General features: G+C 40.7%; 2 protein-coding genes across 2 annotated transcripts; both read left to right on the forward strand.

Moving 5' to 3' along the window:
- Nucleotides 1-2,795: 2,795 nt before the first annotated feature.
- On the forward strand, nt 2,796-6,730 carry LOC115170947 (somatotropin). Its single transcript, XM_029727357.1, has 6 exons — nt 2,796-2,867; nt 3,337-3,476; nt 3,624-3,740; nt 4,539-4,694; nt 5,811-5,957; nt 6,182-6,730. Exons 1-6 carry the CDS (start codon nt 2,858-2,860, stop codon nt 6,242-6,244), a joined length of 633 nt encoding a protein of 210 aa, XP_029583217.1. The 5' UTR covers nt 2,796-2,857; the 3' UTR covers nt 6,245-6,730.
- A 3,281-nt stretch (nt 6,731-10,011) lies between these two features.
- Nucleotides 10,012-16,029, forward strand: rdm1 (RAD52 motif containing 1). Its single transcript, XM_029727358.1, has 7 exons — nt 10,012-10,323; nt 10,817-10,996; nt 13,142-13,267; nt 13,829-13,994; nt 14,408-14,506; nt 15,260-15,339; nt 15,680-16,029. Exons 1-7 carry the CDS (start codon nt 10,219-10,221, stop codon nt 15,764-15,766), a joined length of 843 nt encoding a protein of 280 aa, XP_029583218.1. The 5' UTR covers nt 10,012-10,218; the 3' UTR covers nt 15,767-16,029.
- The last annotated feature ends 1,187 nt before the right edge of the window (nt 16,030-17,216 follow it).

The following is a 17,216-nucleotide window of genomic DNA, read 5'->3' on the forward strand; positions in this document are numbered from 1 at the left end:
AGTAAACCCTGGGCTCGTTTATTTACGCTCTGTCCTATACTCTTACATTTTATGTTCTCTTTCTTCCTCCAGTTACCTCTCCCATAAATCGTGTGCGCTCTTAAAGGGGCACACACTCATTTAACATGAACCTCACACACTCAGTCATGACATGCGTGTTCAAAGGATTTGGCAGGTTAAGCCAAGGGAACCCCGATGCAGCTGTAGAGTATAATACCTCCCTACATGTTGTGTTATAGACTTATATCATTAATGTGTGTATTGCATCAAAACAGTGTCACCCAATACCCATGCAGGAAATGTTCTGTAATGTAGAGGATCTTTCTTCTGTAGCGTGATAATAATGTTCAAGAATAATTTTCAGTTCATCTGTAAATTGGCTAATCCAGATCAGGTGAAACATGCTAAAACATAAATGGGTATGAGGCCATACAGCCGATCATACAGAGAGAGTTGGTGAGACTCCCCATACAGAAAGAACACTTGATTTCACATGTGGAAAATAAATAACGTGTTAAGAACACTTCACATGTGATAACATGTTCTCACATGTGCAGTTTCATGTTATCACATTACTTTACATGTTGTCACGTTATCACATTAACTTCACATAAGATCACGTGAAAACATGTTTTTGAAACACTTCACATGTGAAATTCATGTGGATTTTCCATAAGGGTCAATAAGGGTAAAAAGGAAAGAAGTTTAGGAACCACAGTGATGCAGTATATGACTAAACATAAACAACGACTGAACTTTGAGTGATTTCTGACATTTTGCTACAGACAACACGTATCCTACAGTGGGGCAAGGTGAGAGGTTGGTTGATGGAATAAAATCTTTATCGATATATGCTGTACATACAGCATTGTTGATTTGCTGTACTCTCAAAACAAGTCATCTCTACATCCAATCAGATAGTGTGGCCGAAACAAAACATTTTGTAATGCTCTTTTGAAAGCCAGCTACCACATATTCAACAAGGTAATGAGGTCAGTAAATGCACTTGCTGCCGCCCTTCCAAAGTGATGCGGGTTAACAGATCAATTTCTGTTTTCGCCAGGAAAGGATTAGGACAGCGCTGGGCCTAGCCTGACATTCAGCACGTCTCCGTGTCCTGAACGCTGAATATGGACCTAGGTTGAATGTTCACACCGGAACGGTCTGCTCCCCCGTATGCCACACTGACACACATCAACCATGATCTCATTACTGTCATGACTATTGACCAGGTAACCTTTGTAGGTGTCATGACACCTTACACGTGTAGCGTAAACAATCCAGTAAGGTGGTGCGGCACAAACAGAGTGAAGGCTTTGGGCTAGTAGCATTGTGTAGTCAAGCACACATGCTGCTAGGCTGAAAGCATTCATGTGTTATCCTCTGAGATGTGTACTTTTTTAACAGCATATAGATTTTTACCCCAAAATCAATGAAGTAGGGCCTACGCACTTGCTCCAATAGATACCTTTATTAGACTTATTGACAGTTTCAATTACTCAAAGGATCTTCGTCAGGTATAACAAAGGCTCTCACACAAAAAGAAAAAGGATTGGGTATTTCACGGACTGGTTATTGATCAAGTGACTGTTTATGTTGTGTATGGTAACAAGACCCTGTCTGAATTTAAACATAAAACTATATATTCTAACATGTGCGTCTCGAGTCCTTGACAGGTTCTTCTCTGTGTGTCTACTTTGAGATCTTTGACTAAATGTTAAACCTCCATGTGATCGGTGTCCCCCCACGGGACAGTTGAGCTAACGTGCGCTAATGTGATTAGCATGACGTTGTAAGTAACAAGAACATTTCCCAGGACATAGACATATCTGATATGGGCAGAAAGCTTAAATTCATCTTAATGTAACTGCACTGTCCAGTTTACAGTAGCTACTACAGTGAAAAAATACCATTATATTGTTTGAGGAGAGTGCAGAGTTATGTACTTGAAAATGTAACAATAAACCGATTAGGCACATTTGGGCAGACTTGATACAACATTTTGAACAGTAATGCAATGATTCATTGGCTCAGTCTAAAACTTTGCACTTACACTGCTCCCATCTAGTGGCCAAAATCAAAATTGTGCCTAATCTGCAGTAATACATGCAGGCCTTTCTCTTGCATTTCAAAGATGAGAAATGTTTTTTTTTAAATAAACCTGCATGTTTTTTTCTTTGTATTATCGTCTACCAGATCTAATGTGTTATATTCGCCTACATTACTTTCACATTTCCACAAACTTCAAAGTATTTCCTTTCAAATGGTATCAATAATATGCATATCCTTGCTTCAGGGCCTGAGCTACAGGCAGTTAGATTTGGGTCATTTTAGGCGAAAATTGGGAAAAAGGGTCCGATCCTAAAGAGGTTTTAATGCCATAGGACATTCAATTTGACATTAAACAATAAAATATTGGTGCTGATAAAGAAGCAATATAATACATTTGTCAAATACTGCATGTTATCTCCAGTACCACAGGCGGAATGGCAGAATAACCGGTGTTGTGTGTGTATGTGGGTGTGTGTGCGTAACTTGTGTCCATTCATTACATCCTAAACAGAGGTTTGTGTTGTGTTTTGACCCTAATTCGTTCAGTCATCAAGTAAGTTGTTTTTTAGGACACGTCCCCTCTTCCCAAACTCATGGGAAAATGTAGGATTGATTTGACGCATTAAAAACAGGTCCTATTAATGAAAGGTGGTAAATGGATGAAAATCTCATGTTTCCTCCTGGTGATACATTAAAACATGGGTTCCCCATCTATAAAAACAGTGGTCCCAAACAAACGGCAACATACTCAACCGACCACCGCACTTTCAAGTTAAGTAATCATCCTTGGCAATTAAGAGTAAAAATGGGACAAGGTAAGCCTGCTTTTTCTGTCTATTTCTTTTTTTAGTGGGAAGTCAGTGTACCATTTTAGTACAGTTTAACTTACACATTTAATCACTGAGGCAGGGGCCAACACGGCAGAGAAAAGTGAACAAGTATTCTACTACTATGAGGTTATAATCTATTGACACAGAACCACCTGCTTTAACAACCTAACTATGTGATCTATAACATTTACATTTGAGTCATTTAGCAGACACTCTTATCCAGAGCGACTTACAGGAGCCATTAGGGTTAAGTGCCTTGCTCAAGGGCACATCGACAGATTTCTCACCTAGTCAGCTCAGGGATTGAAACCGGTAACCTTTCAATTACTTACCCAATGCTCTTAACCGCTAGGCTATTGGTGTACGATGGCTGAGAATATCTAACTAATGTATCTCACCATAATTCGACTTACTCGTTTTATACATTTCTTATTTTATTTAATCTCTCTTTTAGTGTTTCTGCTGATGCCAGTCTTACTGGTCAGTTGTTTTCTGAGCCAAGGGGCAGCGATGGAAAACCAACGGCTCTTCAACATCGCGGTGAACCGGGTGCAACATCTCCACCTAATGGCTCAGAAGATGTTCAATGACTTTGTAAGACAGCTTTTGAATCTTCTTTTGACATATCAAATAATGTATTAATGATTGTTCTTCTTCTTGTAGACAGTATCCTCTTTACACAACCCTCGCGGCTAAAAAAAAAACAGAAAATCTCTCTCCCTTCTTTGTGATTTTGTGCAGGAAGGCACCCTGTTGCCTGATGAACGCAGACAGCTGAACAAGATATTCCTGCTGGACTTCTGTAACTCTGACTCCATCGTGAGCCCAATCGACAAGCTTGAGACTCAGAAGAGTTCAGTAAGTAACCTGGCTGAGACAATTACGCATGTTATGCCCTTTAAAACCATATAAAAGTGTAAAATTGTGACAGGTCCACTCTGCTATTCACCTTAAATATGAATTCCTCCATGATGCATGATTCCAAAATAAATAATATGGCATCTCAATTTGAACAATCGATAGAACTTAGTCATTAGTTATTGGGAAAGCAGACCACCAATTATCTAAACTCCAATTTATAAATGTTTTAATTTGAATTTTTTTACCATTATTTAACTAGGCAAGTCAATTAAGAACAAATTCTGATTTACAATGACAAGCAGAGGCAGCATCATGCATGGCTGTCGAGTGGCTCAGCAGTCTAAGGCACTGCATCTCAGTGTTAGAGGTGTCACTACAGACCCTGGTTCGATTCCAGACTGTATTACAAATGGCTGTGATTGGGAGTCCCATAGGGCGGCACGCAATTGGCCCACCGTCGTTAGGGTTTGGCCGGGGTTGGTGGTCAAATAAAAAAAATGGTGGAAATGAAATCTAGCCATGACAGAGAGTTTTCAACTGGCATTAACACATTGCTATACCTCAGTGCCTTCAACTAAGGTAGGTAAAACAACCACATATCACAGTCATTGCAAGTAAAACCATCACTCTAAATCGGTGGTTTCTCTACATCTACATTCTCAGTTTTGTGCTTTTCTGTCCAGGAAACCAGCCCCAAATGTTTTTAACTCAATCATGTAAATAGGGCATCTCAGGCTGTACAATACAACGCAACTTCATTTTCCAATAATCTGTGGTTTCTCTACACACACACAGGTCCTGAAGCTGCTCCATATCTCTTTCCGTCTGATTGAATCCTGGGAGTACCCTAGCCAGACCCTGACCATCTCCAACAGCCTAATGGTCAGAAACTCCAACCAGATCTCTGAGAAACTCAGCGACCTCAAAGTGGGCATCAACCTGCTCATCAAGGTAAAGAAAGGAGGGAGAACAATGACCATTTGTGGTGCCAGACTTTGTGCACTGTAAACACCAAGGCATTTTTAACTCAAATACTTCTAGTAAGTTGAACTCAAAGTCAATGAAAAGTCATTATTACTTAAAATGTTTGTGGTACTGGCTCCAAACTAATTGAGAAGTCACATCAACACAATTTTTTTAAGTTATAACAAATTAACTTTTTACCCAGCATGCTCTACTGCAGGTAGATTTTTTGGAATTGTTTTTAACCATGTGTTTTTGCATGTACAGAACATTGAGTGATTGATTCATCGTATGCTACACAAAGATATATAACATACATTTTTCAACATTTTCACAAAGATGAATAACTTACCAGAATTTTGCAAACCCGACTTGCAGGCCTGATGTGGCCTGTAAACTATGAGTTTCAGGCCACTGTATTAGGGTACAGCTACGCCTCAAAATACGGTCTTATGAGATATGTAATGTATTGTTATAAAGAGTTGAATTATAATGCTAATATTTGCCTAGGAATTCACTTGAAGGCCACAGGACTGAAAATGAATGACAACCATGTCTCTGTCACTAACAAATAGAGTCATGGGTGATAACTACAATTCACTCAAAAAGGCCAAGCACACTGGGAAATGATATTGGGGACGTGACTTAGTGAGGGCATTACTAAAAAATGTCAAGCTGATACAACTCAAATCTGGACCCTTCACAGGGTGACTGGAGTAATGACTATAACTGCAGTCAGATTCTATATATTAAGTGCAACGGGTTTCCTAAAACGTTTTGAGTAATGACAGCACATTGGGGTTTACAGTGACATGAAAGTGAAATACCTCTATGCTTTCCTAGTTAGAAAGCATAGTGTAGGACCACGTTTGCCTCTTCTCAGCAGATCTTTCAGTGCTTTACATTGTGATGGGGTAACTGACCTCATCTATCATCACTAATAGTGACTATATCAGTAACACCCCATTCAATGACTGAATATCGGCCCATTCAAGGATATTTATGCATGTTTCTTTTGCCGTGTGTGCTTTCAGAAAGGCCCAATAAACAAATATTGATATGCACACATCCACCCCACCATGCATCTCTCTATGTCTCCCACAGGGGAGCCAGGATGGCGTACTGAGCCTGGATGACAATGACTCTCAGCAGCTGCCCCCCTACGGGAACTACTACCAGAACCTGGGGGGCGACGGCAACGTCAGGAGGAACTACGAGTTGTTGGCCTGCTTCAAGAAGGACATGCACAAGGTGCAAAACCATGTTGCCTTCTATTTCATGTGCCTTCCTATATTTTCTACAGTGCGTTGTTTTTTTGTGCTCTCTATTGCAAAGTATCTTTGGGTCTTTAACCCATATATTATTACTATTATTGTTCATTGATCAAGCCTGTTCCCGAGAAAGGTCTAGTGACCTAGAACACTCACATTAAAATGTGTCAACTACATCCCATTCTTCTATTTTTTCCCCCCAAGGTCGAGACCTACCTGACCGTCGCCAAGTGCAGGAAGTCACTGGAGGCCAACTGCACTCTGTAGACGTGGGCTGGAGAGGCAGCCAGCAAGAGCCTGTCTCCAGGGTTCGGTTTCCCAGATACAGATTAGGCCTTGCCCTGCACTGAAGAGCATTTTCGATTCAGATTCTCCATTAAACATGCTTTTTAGTCTAGAGTAGATTTAATTTGGATCTGGTAGAGCCTGACTCCAGGGGTTTTCAGGCATTTGCATTTTGTTCTCTGAAATCAACAACAGCACTTTCTATATTGACTCTATTACTCTGAGCTACCATTGATTAGTACATTTATAGAAAAGATTATTAAATGTCTTATTTAGATATATGATTCATGGTGGTGCTACTGTTTATGCATACATTCATATTTAGGGGTGAAATGGGAACTTGTAGAGCTCCAAGCTTTTGGATAATATATTTTAGAGTTATTTCCTTTAAGTATTTTCATTTCTTAATCTTATTGTTTGAAACTAATAGTGATACATTTTTCAATAAAGCTGTTGTTCTCTGCAGCACATGATGTCTTGGCTACTATTTATTATCTTTAAAATCAAAATTTTTTACAAGTTCCTAGCCCCAACATTCCTATGGTGTCCCTTGGACAACTTAGGGCTGGATTCAATCCGTATCGCAGGCACTCCATTGAAATGTAAAGGCAATGTTCCTGCGTTCGCGGAGACTGCATTCACTGCGACTGCATTCACTGCAAACGCTGCATATGTCGGCTCAATCGGAAATTACCTTAAAAATGTTCCGCGGTTCTTCAGCGATACGGATTGAATCCATAGTTACTACATTTGAATTGGCAAAAACATGAATGTCCACTGTCTGTTGCGAATGTTGAATAAAACTCAATTTGAACTTTTTCTGCCGATTGTCCATAGGGTTGGTTTTTAAATACCTTGGAATTTGAGAAAAGAGATCCGAAGGAACATAATAATAAACAGACTTTCCAAACGTGGGTCTGCAGCAGGTGCCCAACACCATGCCCAGACTGGAAGCGCACGTGCGCCATCGTGCGCACATTGATTTTGTCCCCCCCACACCAAACGCGATCACAACACGCAGGTTGAAATATCAAAACAAATTCTGAACCAATTATATTGATTTGGGGATAGGTCAAAAAGCATTAAACATTTTTGGCAATTTAGCTAGCTAGCTTGCAGTTGCTAGCTAATTTTCCCATTTGGCTAGCTCGCTGTTGCTAGCTAATTTGGGATATAAATGTTGAGTTGTTATTTTACCTGAAATTCACAAGGTCCTCTGACAATTAATCCACACATAAAACAGTCAACCGAATCGTTTCCAGTCATCTCTCCTCCATCCAGGCTTTTTCTTCGTTGGATTTTATATGGCGATTGGCAGCTAACTTTCATAGTATTGACACGACGACCGACCGACCTACCTCAGTTCATCTTTCAATCACCCACGTGTGTATAACCAATGAGGAGATGGCACGTGGGTATCTGCTTCTATAAACCAATGAGGAGATGGGAAAGGCAGGACTTGTACCGTGTTCAACGTCACAAATAGAACTAACTTCTATTTTAGGGCTTGGCAACGCAGATGCTCGTTGGCGAACGCGAGTAGTGTGGGTGCAATAATTGAATAACATGTATGTGTACATTTATTTTGCAATGCTTGCGCACGCGACATGATAGGTGTGGTCAGCATGTAACATGTCAAACACCTCATGTCAAAACAAAAGTCCTGCAAGTGCGCCATATGTTGGCAAGCAAGCCATAACTTGTGCCAGACTTTTATTTTGACAGAGGAAGAGGGTATGCAGCTGACCTGTTTATTGATATGTTCCTTCAGATATTTTGTCTCAAATTCCACGCTATATATAAACCAACCCCATGGACAATCGTCAGAGTAAGTTCAAATTGAATTATATTCAACATTAGTGACACACAGTGGACGTGAATTTCACTTTCAGGTTTTGGCAATGAATTTTTGCGATGCTGATGATGTCAGAGGGATAGCATCGGTGCATCATGACTAACAAGTTCCATCCATGAAGTATAATGAACATTTTAATGTTATATGAATGTGAGTTGAGAGTCTTAGACGTACCAGAATCTTAGATTTACAAAAGCACCACGCCACCCCACATCAACTCCCACCATATCTCAATCTATGGACTTACTTTCAGTACTTGTAGCTGTGTTATAACTTATCATTCATCATTAATGTCAATGCCATGACCAGTGGCGTACCGCAGATTCGTGAGGCTCCCTGCAAGGCACGAGCAAGTCCAATTGTAAAGCCAGGGGACGGGAAATAGAATGTGATGGTAATATTCATTTTTTTACCTCAGGAACATTTTACCTTGATTGCCAAAAGACAATTAGCTTACCAAACTCTCTGAAAATGGTTCGAGTGAAGGGACTTCAATGGTGAGATAAAACGATTTGATTACGAGAAGGATGATGGTTTCTGGAGAAGAGGAATATGGGAGGTGGATTGACAAACTTGAATCTGGCCCGGTGGTGGCAGGTCGTGCAATGGCGGAAGCTGACGCAGTGTTTGATTCTGTTGGCGCGAGTAAAGTTGGTAAGAATGACTGAACCACGGTAATAAAGAAGAATTGAGCTAAAAGAGCTAAATCTGGAAATGAACAGCAGTTTCTGGTTGGTGTACCATTCATGAATAAGGATGTTTATTTGGGAGACCTTTGTGATTACGAAGATGGTGAAGGACAAATTGGACAAATTGAGGAAGGTGGAGTCAGTCAGAGTGACCAGGAGCGGTATGATGGTGATTTCATAGGCATCGAAAGAGCAGAAGGAGAAAACTGTCAATGTACGAAGTGGAGAGTTGTGATTTTCAGAGTAGGGCACCAAAGAAAGGTGTCATCTCGCTGGATATCAAGGCTTCATGGTATAGGGACAACATGCCGGGAATAGTTGGGGCACATCGCTTAACCCTTATTGTGTATGGAAAGAAGGAGGAAAATCTGTCTGTTTGATGAAGAGTCTCTCCTGACCCACGTAAAGCTGTGATATATGAGATATGCAGTGCGAGTGTATGTACAAAAGTCACTGCAATGTCATGCATGTAAAAAGTTTGTCCACGTGTCAAGTATTTGCAGATGGAATATAAGTATTGAAGAGTCTGAGGATGCACAATGCTGCAATTGTGATGAGAAGCATTTTTCAGAGTTCCCTGAGTGCCCTGTTAGGGTGAAGGAGGTCAAAGTAGCGATGCTCAGGGCTGTCAAGCAGGTCTCCTATGTGGAGACAGTGAAATTGTTGAAGGAGAGAGTAGAGATGATGAAGCTTCGGCAGTGGATGACAAGCACGCAGCCTGTTGATGTCGATCATCAGATAAAAGATCCTGAAATATTAATGGCGAAGAAGGTGGATTTTTTTGCATTCATTGTGCAGGTGATTAATTGTACAGGACAAACTAATAAAACATGGAAGAAACTGGATACCATTGTGAAAGCGGCAAAAAGGTTCTTGGATCTTCAGAACTTCATGGCTGAAACATTACAGGGAATACTGTCGGAAGATACTCCTCCCTCTCAGGCCCCAGAGCCTGTGTTTTGGGATCTGAGTAGACTTTTGAAACTGACTGAAGTAGTACGTTGATGTTTGTTTTAGTAAAAACGTTTGGAAATGATATGAGTATGTTTTTTTCAACCTTTCTTTTACTGCATTAAAGTTCCCAAGTTTTCACCCCATACAGTAAGGGGCGGCATGCACCTCTTACGTGTGTTTGTGGACCTCCATAATACCATAGAAGAAGAATAAACTCTACTGCGTAACGAATGACGTTTTCAGCGCGGGGAAATCAGAGGCTTTTGTGCGGAAGTCAACGTAAACGTCATATGAAAGTTTCTGCTAAAGATTGATTCAAACTGTCCTCCAGAAAATACCTTACTAGGGGGACAATAATACCAACCTGCAACATTGAAACCATTTCGTGCTACACTGTTGGCGGAGCAGAGTAGTAGCCTACAGTAATAATGTTTCTCTAGCCAGAATTCACTACTGCAATGGAGGTCGAGGTGGACGTAATAGAGTTCAGGGTACCCGTTGAAAATAACAAAACACTGTTTGTCTGGAATATTCTATCCACATTTTCAGACGCGTTTATTTACGTAAGTCTCGTTGATGAATTATACAGTTGTTAGCTATGCACTAGTTATCTAGTATAGTTAATGACGTTTGAGAATCGCCAGTTTTTATTAAAGCAATCTAATAGTATAGGCCTTTTATAAGACTTTGTTTTGGACACATCTATTTTACAAACACTAATGCAACTTTCAAATATTTGATAGGAGAGCAAGGTAGAAAGGGTATACCTAGTCAGTTGTACAACTGAAATGTCTTCCGTATTTAACCCAACCCCTCTGAATCAGAGAGGTGCGGGGGTGTTTTAATCGACATCACGTCATCGGCGCCCGGGGATCAGTCGGTTAACTGCCTTGCTCAGGGGCAGAACGACAGATTTTTACCTTGTCAGCTTGGGGATTCGATCCAGCAACCTTTCGGTTACTTGCCCAGCGCTCCTACCCTCCAGCCAATGTAAAGTAGGCTAATACGTGATTTTCACTGCCATGAATTGAAATGATGTACTGTATTATTTTAAAGGAATCCATCTGGAACATATTCTGTAACTTTGGACCGCTGTATCTGGTAAAGGTGTGTCCCAATGCTGCCGGGGTCGAGCCAGGGTTCTATGCCCTAGTCAAGTACTTCTCCGCAGCCCAGGCATCTAAAGCACAGAGAGCCACACATGGAAGAGGCTTTTTCCAGAGCTCTCCTTTGAAGGTAAGGGAACATTGAGAGACAAACTTACTCAAATGTTGTAGACTATAGAGCCCCATGGTGGAGGTGTCATAATACCCATAAAACCTAGCGGTCAAACAGGAAAATTGTTCCAATGGTTTTTCTACCATTAATTTTCCCATAGGGGATTTTAGAAACACTTAAAATAAGGTCTTTGTTTCTTGTAGGCTTACCCTGGTGTGACGTTTTGATAACCATGTAAATCTCTCTCGGACAAGGTGACTTATTATTAGGCTCTATTTACTCTCAGATTCGAAAATGCTAATTAGCATCAAAGTAGACATCATGCAAAACTACAAATCCCTGCAAGCTCCTGCATATCATCTCTAGCTGACACCTTTGTTAACAGGAATTGTGTCAATTTAAAACTTGCACTAAAACTTTATTCCTTACTACATTTAGCTAACTTTAGATAGTTAATTCAGAGATTCTTACCTTTGCCTTGATTTGTCAGTCTCGTCCAGATCATTTGTAGTTCTTTATGATAGCCACATTAGCATTTCATTTTTGGGGGTTAAATACAGGCAAATATATTGATAAATGTCACATTGTCCTAGAAAGATTTACATGGTTATCAAATCGTCTCGCCAGGGTAAGCCTACATGAAACACAGCCCTTATTTGAAGTGTTTCTAAAATCCCCTATGGGAAAAATGAATGGTGGAAAAACACTTGGATCCATTCCTTGTTGACCCCTTTTATGGGTCTTATGACTCATATGGTGGTAGTCTATTGTATAATTTAGTGCTTGAAGTTCTCATATCTATTTACAAACAGCAATTCCAAAGAGAGATCAAAATACTCTCCAAATTGATTGTATTGTAATTGTATTACTTCATAAGATCCTTGCTTATGTGACATGTATATATTTTTAATCAATCACTTTTTCCCATTTAACCCTCCTGGTGTGTTCGTTTCATGTTAATTAATTCTGTGTTCCCGGTCCAAAATGACCCCCCCCCCCCTCCATTATAGCTGATTATAAATCCATAATAATACATATATTATGACCTAATGTTGTGTTAGATCTTTTTATCAACTTAAGTTCTTGTGAACATTACAAGTTTTGAACCTCTATTTGCTATTTATGGCCTGAAGGCCTCATTGACCTGAGCTCATACAACTCGTTTTTGAGTAAAAAAAAACAAATACCCAGATGAAAGATATTGTGCTATTTATCACAGACTACTTTTTGTCAAAGTTTAACAAGGACTCTCTCCTCCTCACCAGTGTCTTGATCAAAGATATGATCAAGAGCCTCACATACAGTATATCGTTTGGTCATTGTGCTGCCACAGAATGAATTGTGAGCAAGGCCTCAAAAAAGCTTTATTTACCAGAACTGCTAGAAAAGTTCTATATATTATTGAAACAATGTTGCGATTGTTGGTGAGAATGCCAACAGGTGTGGTTCCCGTGGGGGAAAGATTCTATTGGGGAAAGGTTCCTGTGGGGGTTGCCATGGAAACCAAGAAGGGGAGTGAGGTGTGTGTGTGTGTGTGTGTGTGTGTGTGTGTGTGTGTGTGTGTGTGTGTGTGCGTGTGTGTGTGTGTGTGCTCAAACATACATGCATGTGGGGGTCTGGAGGAGGAAGTGTGTCCATCTGATGAATGGGCATGTGCCTGAACTCCAATTTTATACACTAATTGTAGTCTCACCCATTCATTTTTAACCAGAAACACCACAGGTGTACAAAGTTAAATGAAACACCCAACATTTTATGAAAATCATCAAAATGTATTTTGTGTGTTCAGATGCCCTGTGTGGACAAGTCATGGAACCTTATGACAATCAGATTAAATGAACTACATTTTTCAGAGAGAAGTTGTAAAACTGTCCAATTCGACCGTAACACAGCAGGAGGGTTAAAACAACTTCAAGGCCCCAAGAGTAGTCTTTTTCTCACAGCTGTTGTGAACCTTCACAGTAACACTTGACCAATAATTAATACCAGACCTTGACCAGTAGATGGCAATGTCTTACCACTCCATGATGACTTGTAGACCAGCCTCTTGCTGGTAGTCTGCTCTGCCTCACTTTCTGCCATAAACACTGTTCACCATGAAGTCATAACCATTGTAATGATTGACATTTAGAACTGATTGTACATTCTCTGTCGGTTCTCCAGGTAAAGCTGAGCACAAAGCAGTACCCAAACTTCCTTCACAACTCTAAGCCACTGAGCCATAGCAAGTGTCAGGACTTGGCCAATCACTACCTGGGTTTTAATGGATGGAGCACCCACATTGTTACAGTAAGGAGTAGCAATGCCCCCAGATTTGTCTCTTTTTATGTTCCAGTACTATGTTCCAGTATGATACAACAGATACAATATTTGTTTGTTTTGGTGGGTGTAGCTGTTGTGAAATCGCTAGCTAGTTAGCTTTGTGTGACCAATGACCTAAAGGATGTATAAAGACATTAAAAGATTGACAACACAAGCAGATGATAGGTTGTTAGACTTTTTAAAGTAACACATCTTCAGTCCCAAATGTTGATGTCAATCCATTTCTGCTGTATAGAATATGGACCATGTCGTTTACAGTATGATGAAAAGCTGATATATCCTAAAACAGAAACTTTTCAGAAAATTTGGGAAAAAATGAACATATTTTCCTATTAATGAACATACAATTATGAAACTTCAGAAGCTATATTTTCTTGGTCCTAGAGTCAAAAGTACATTGAGGGGAGTTACTGCTTTCAATAAATGTAAAAAAAGAAATAATAATAATGACAATTGCAAAAAAATGTAGTCACAAGGTTTTCATCAGACAACGACAATATGTAATGAAGCCTTCCTTTCTCTGGACAGCTGAAGGACATCTCCAACTGTGACAATGCCGGCAGGTTGTCCACCACAACTGGTGACCCTCAGGAGATTACCCTGAAGTACGGCTGCATCATGGATGTCACCTTCCCACAGCATGGCCTTAGCTGCCGAGGCGTCGGAGTGGCTGAAGAGACCGTGGAGGGCACCGGTGAGATTCAGCAGAACAGCCACAGTTTCTATGAGGAAGTTGTGTTTCAGAATGAGAATCACCTTTTATTTGTGAAGTACAGGAATTTGACCTGGTGAAATGGTGGTGACAGGGCCTTATAATAAACAGAATATATTGACAGAATATGCGCGAATTTACGCATACTTTTGCCCAACTCAGGGCTTGTTGACTTAAAGGTGTTGATCTCTAATTGCCTTTCCAAAATGTCTGTGTTATTCTCAGAACAGAGCATTCCTGATCCACATTGATGGTTAAAAGATACGGTTTGTGTCTTTGTAATGAAATAACTAATTATTATGCAGCGAAAGTGAAAGCTCTAGTCTGTCAACACATGCTAGAGAACAGTCTGCATTTCTTTCACTAAAACTCCTCTCTATGGTTTTGGGCCATAGGTCCAGACGTTGTCCTGCCAAAAAGAGGAAAGCTCCAGAGATGGGCCAGGGACAAAGCAGTGGTTGACGCTTTCGAGAAGGTGTTGCTGCTGGTTCTGGGTGAGTAAAGCTTCATCTAAATTAGGGAGACGCGGAAATCGCAGTCCAAGCTCCCGCCACCACTTGAGTGTGTTCCCATACGGCTGATTGGGCACATCATTGCGGACATCTTGTCATTCATGACGCATATTGAGGCAACATTTTCAACACGTAGCCTAGTGGCTAAATAAAACTCTATGATTTCAATATATAGGCCCATGAAGCCTATTTATCTTTTAATGCAGTCATCCACGGTTTTCATTTCTAGCATCGTTTTTTCTTTCGCTTGTTTGTAACAATTGCAAATACTTTGGCAACTATGTATTTGTAGTTAACTTCATTCTGAAGTTATTGGTGGTCACAGTCAGACAGATACCTAGCCTTAACATCTTGATTCTATGTTTAGCAGAGATCTTCTGTGAATAAAGTGACGCGGAAGGGCAAAAAACATCTAACAATGCACTTTGGCGATTCTTCACGAGTGGTCTGGATCACTCGTAGATGTGCAAAGGTTTTTAAGGTCTTTACTAACAAAGGCTCTGGGAAACAGATTGGCCACTAAATATACATCGTAAGATGGTTCTAACAGTGCTCTAAATGCTACGAAGGCTCTGGGAAACGAGGCCCTGAACTCTAAGTGAACTAACCATTGGAATCATTTTGAAGATATCAGCTCAGCATATTTGAATGTCTTCCAGGTGTAGAGGCATGGGCAGGGATGTCCTCTGCCATAAGGGAATAAAAATGTAATCACAAAAAAATGATATCTTCCAGGTAATGGGAAAGTTGTAGTTGAATGCAGGGTGGAGCGAGATGATGTCCTACAAGATGAGGATCTGGAAGGACTCATAAAGGTACCACACTGTTCTCTTACAGCAATTATTCCACACATTCGATTACCATTGTATTCTTTTAATTGTTTTCTACCCACATGGGATGCTTAGTTTGTATGTATTTTGGCCATTGTAGTATTTATAAAAATTGCCAGTGCAGTTTAAATTATTGGCAACTTTACTGGACAGTCACTGGTGTGAACTTTATGTAATAATAACTTTAGTATACTTTATGACTTAATGTAACTGATTATATGTAGTTGTGTATTCTGCATAACTCAGTCTTGCTGACCGCAAGCATGAATGAAATCTAAATCAAATCTGATCTCCGCAATCAATGTCCTTTTTATTTCTTTGTCAGGTAAATGACATTCCCTGGAGCCAATTTGACCCTGATGGCCAGGAAGAAAATGAGGATATACCGTGGGACCTCAGTGTCAACATGTGACATGTACCTGGAGACAGTTTACCTGTGTTCACCTGCACTCACTGTGTTCAAGTTGGTGCCAAAGAACAACTTGGCATTTCCCGTTACAATTTTTCAGATACATTCTTTAAAAAGTATGTCATGTTTTTTAGAAAATACCTTTTTGTAAACTGTATATCTTAATGTACTACTACTGCATATAACATGCTTTTGAAATTCTGTAAATGTTTAGGAACTTTTGACAATTTAATATTTTATTAAAAGCACAAGTTGTTCCTTCCTTATTATGTTTAGGTGTTTGTGTCTCTTAGAGATAGAAAAAGAGAGCAGCCAAATTACATTTGTTACATGTGCTGAATACAACAGGTTTCAACTTACAGTGAAATGCTTACTTACAAGCCCTTAACCAACAATGCAGTGTAAAAAATACCTAAAAAAAACAAATTTAAAGAGCAACAGTAAAATAACAATAGCGAGGCTACATACAGGGGCTACCGGTACCGAGTCAATGTGTGGGGGCACCGGTTAGTCGAGGTAATTGAGGTAATATGTACATGTAGGTAGAGTTATTAAAGTGACTATGCATAGATAATAACAGGGTAGCAGCAGTGTAAAAGAGGAGGGGGGGGCATGCTAATAGTCTGGGTAACCATTTGATTAGATGTTCAGGAGTCTTATAGCTTGGTGTTAGAAGGTGTTTAGAAGCCTCTTGGACCTAGACTTGGCACTCCGTTACCGCTCTCCATGCGGTAGCAGAGAGAACAGTCTATGACTAGGGTGGCAGGAGTCTTTGACAATTTTTTTTTAGGGCCATCCTCTGACACCACCTGGTATAGAGGTCCTGGATGGCAGGAAGCTTGGCCCCAGTGATGTACTGGGCCATACGCACTAACCTCTGTAGTGCCTTGCGGTTGGAGGCCGAGCAGTTGCCATACCAGGCAGTGATGCAACCAGTCAGGATGCTCTCGATGGTACAGCTGTAGAACCTTTTGAGGATCTGAGGACCCATGCCAAATCTTTTCAGTCTCCTGAGGGGGAATAGGTTTTGTCGTGCCCTCTTCACTACTGTCTTGGTGTGCTTGGACCATGTTAGTTTGTTGGTGATGTGGACACCAAGGAACTTGAAGCTCTCAACCTGCTCCACTACACCCCCGTCGACGTGAATAGGGACGTGCTCGGTCCTCCTTTTCCTGTAGTCCACAATCATCTCCTTTGTATTGATCATGTTGAGGGAGAGGTTGTTGTCATGGCACTACACGGCCAGGTCTCTGACCTCCTCCCTATAGGCTGTCTCATCATTGTCGGTGATCAGGCCTTCCACTGTGTCGTCTGTAAACTTAATGATGGTGTTGGAGTCGTGCCTGGCCACGCAGTCGTGGGTGAACAGGGAGTACAGGAGGGGACTGAGTACAGTGTTGAGGATCAGCATGGCAGATGTGTTGCTACCTACCCTCACCCCCTGAGGGCGGCC

Source organism: Salmo trutta, chromosome 32, assembly GCF_901001165.1.
Source record: "Salmo trutta chromosome 32, fSalTru1.1, whole genome shotgun sequence".
Taxonomy (NCBI): Eukaryota; Metazoa; Chordata; class Actinopteri; order Salmoniformes; family Salmonidae; genus Salmo; species Salmo trutta.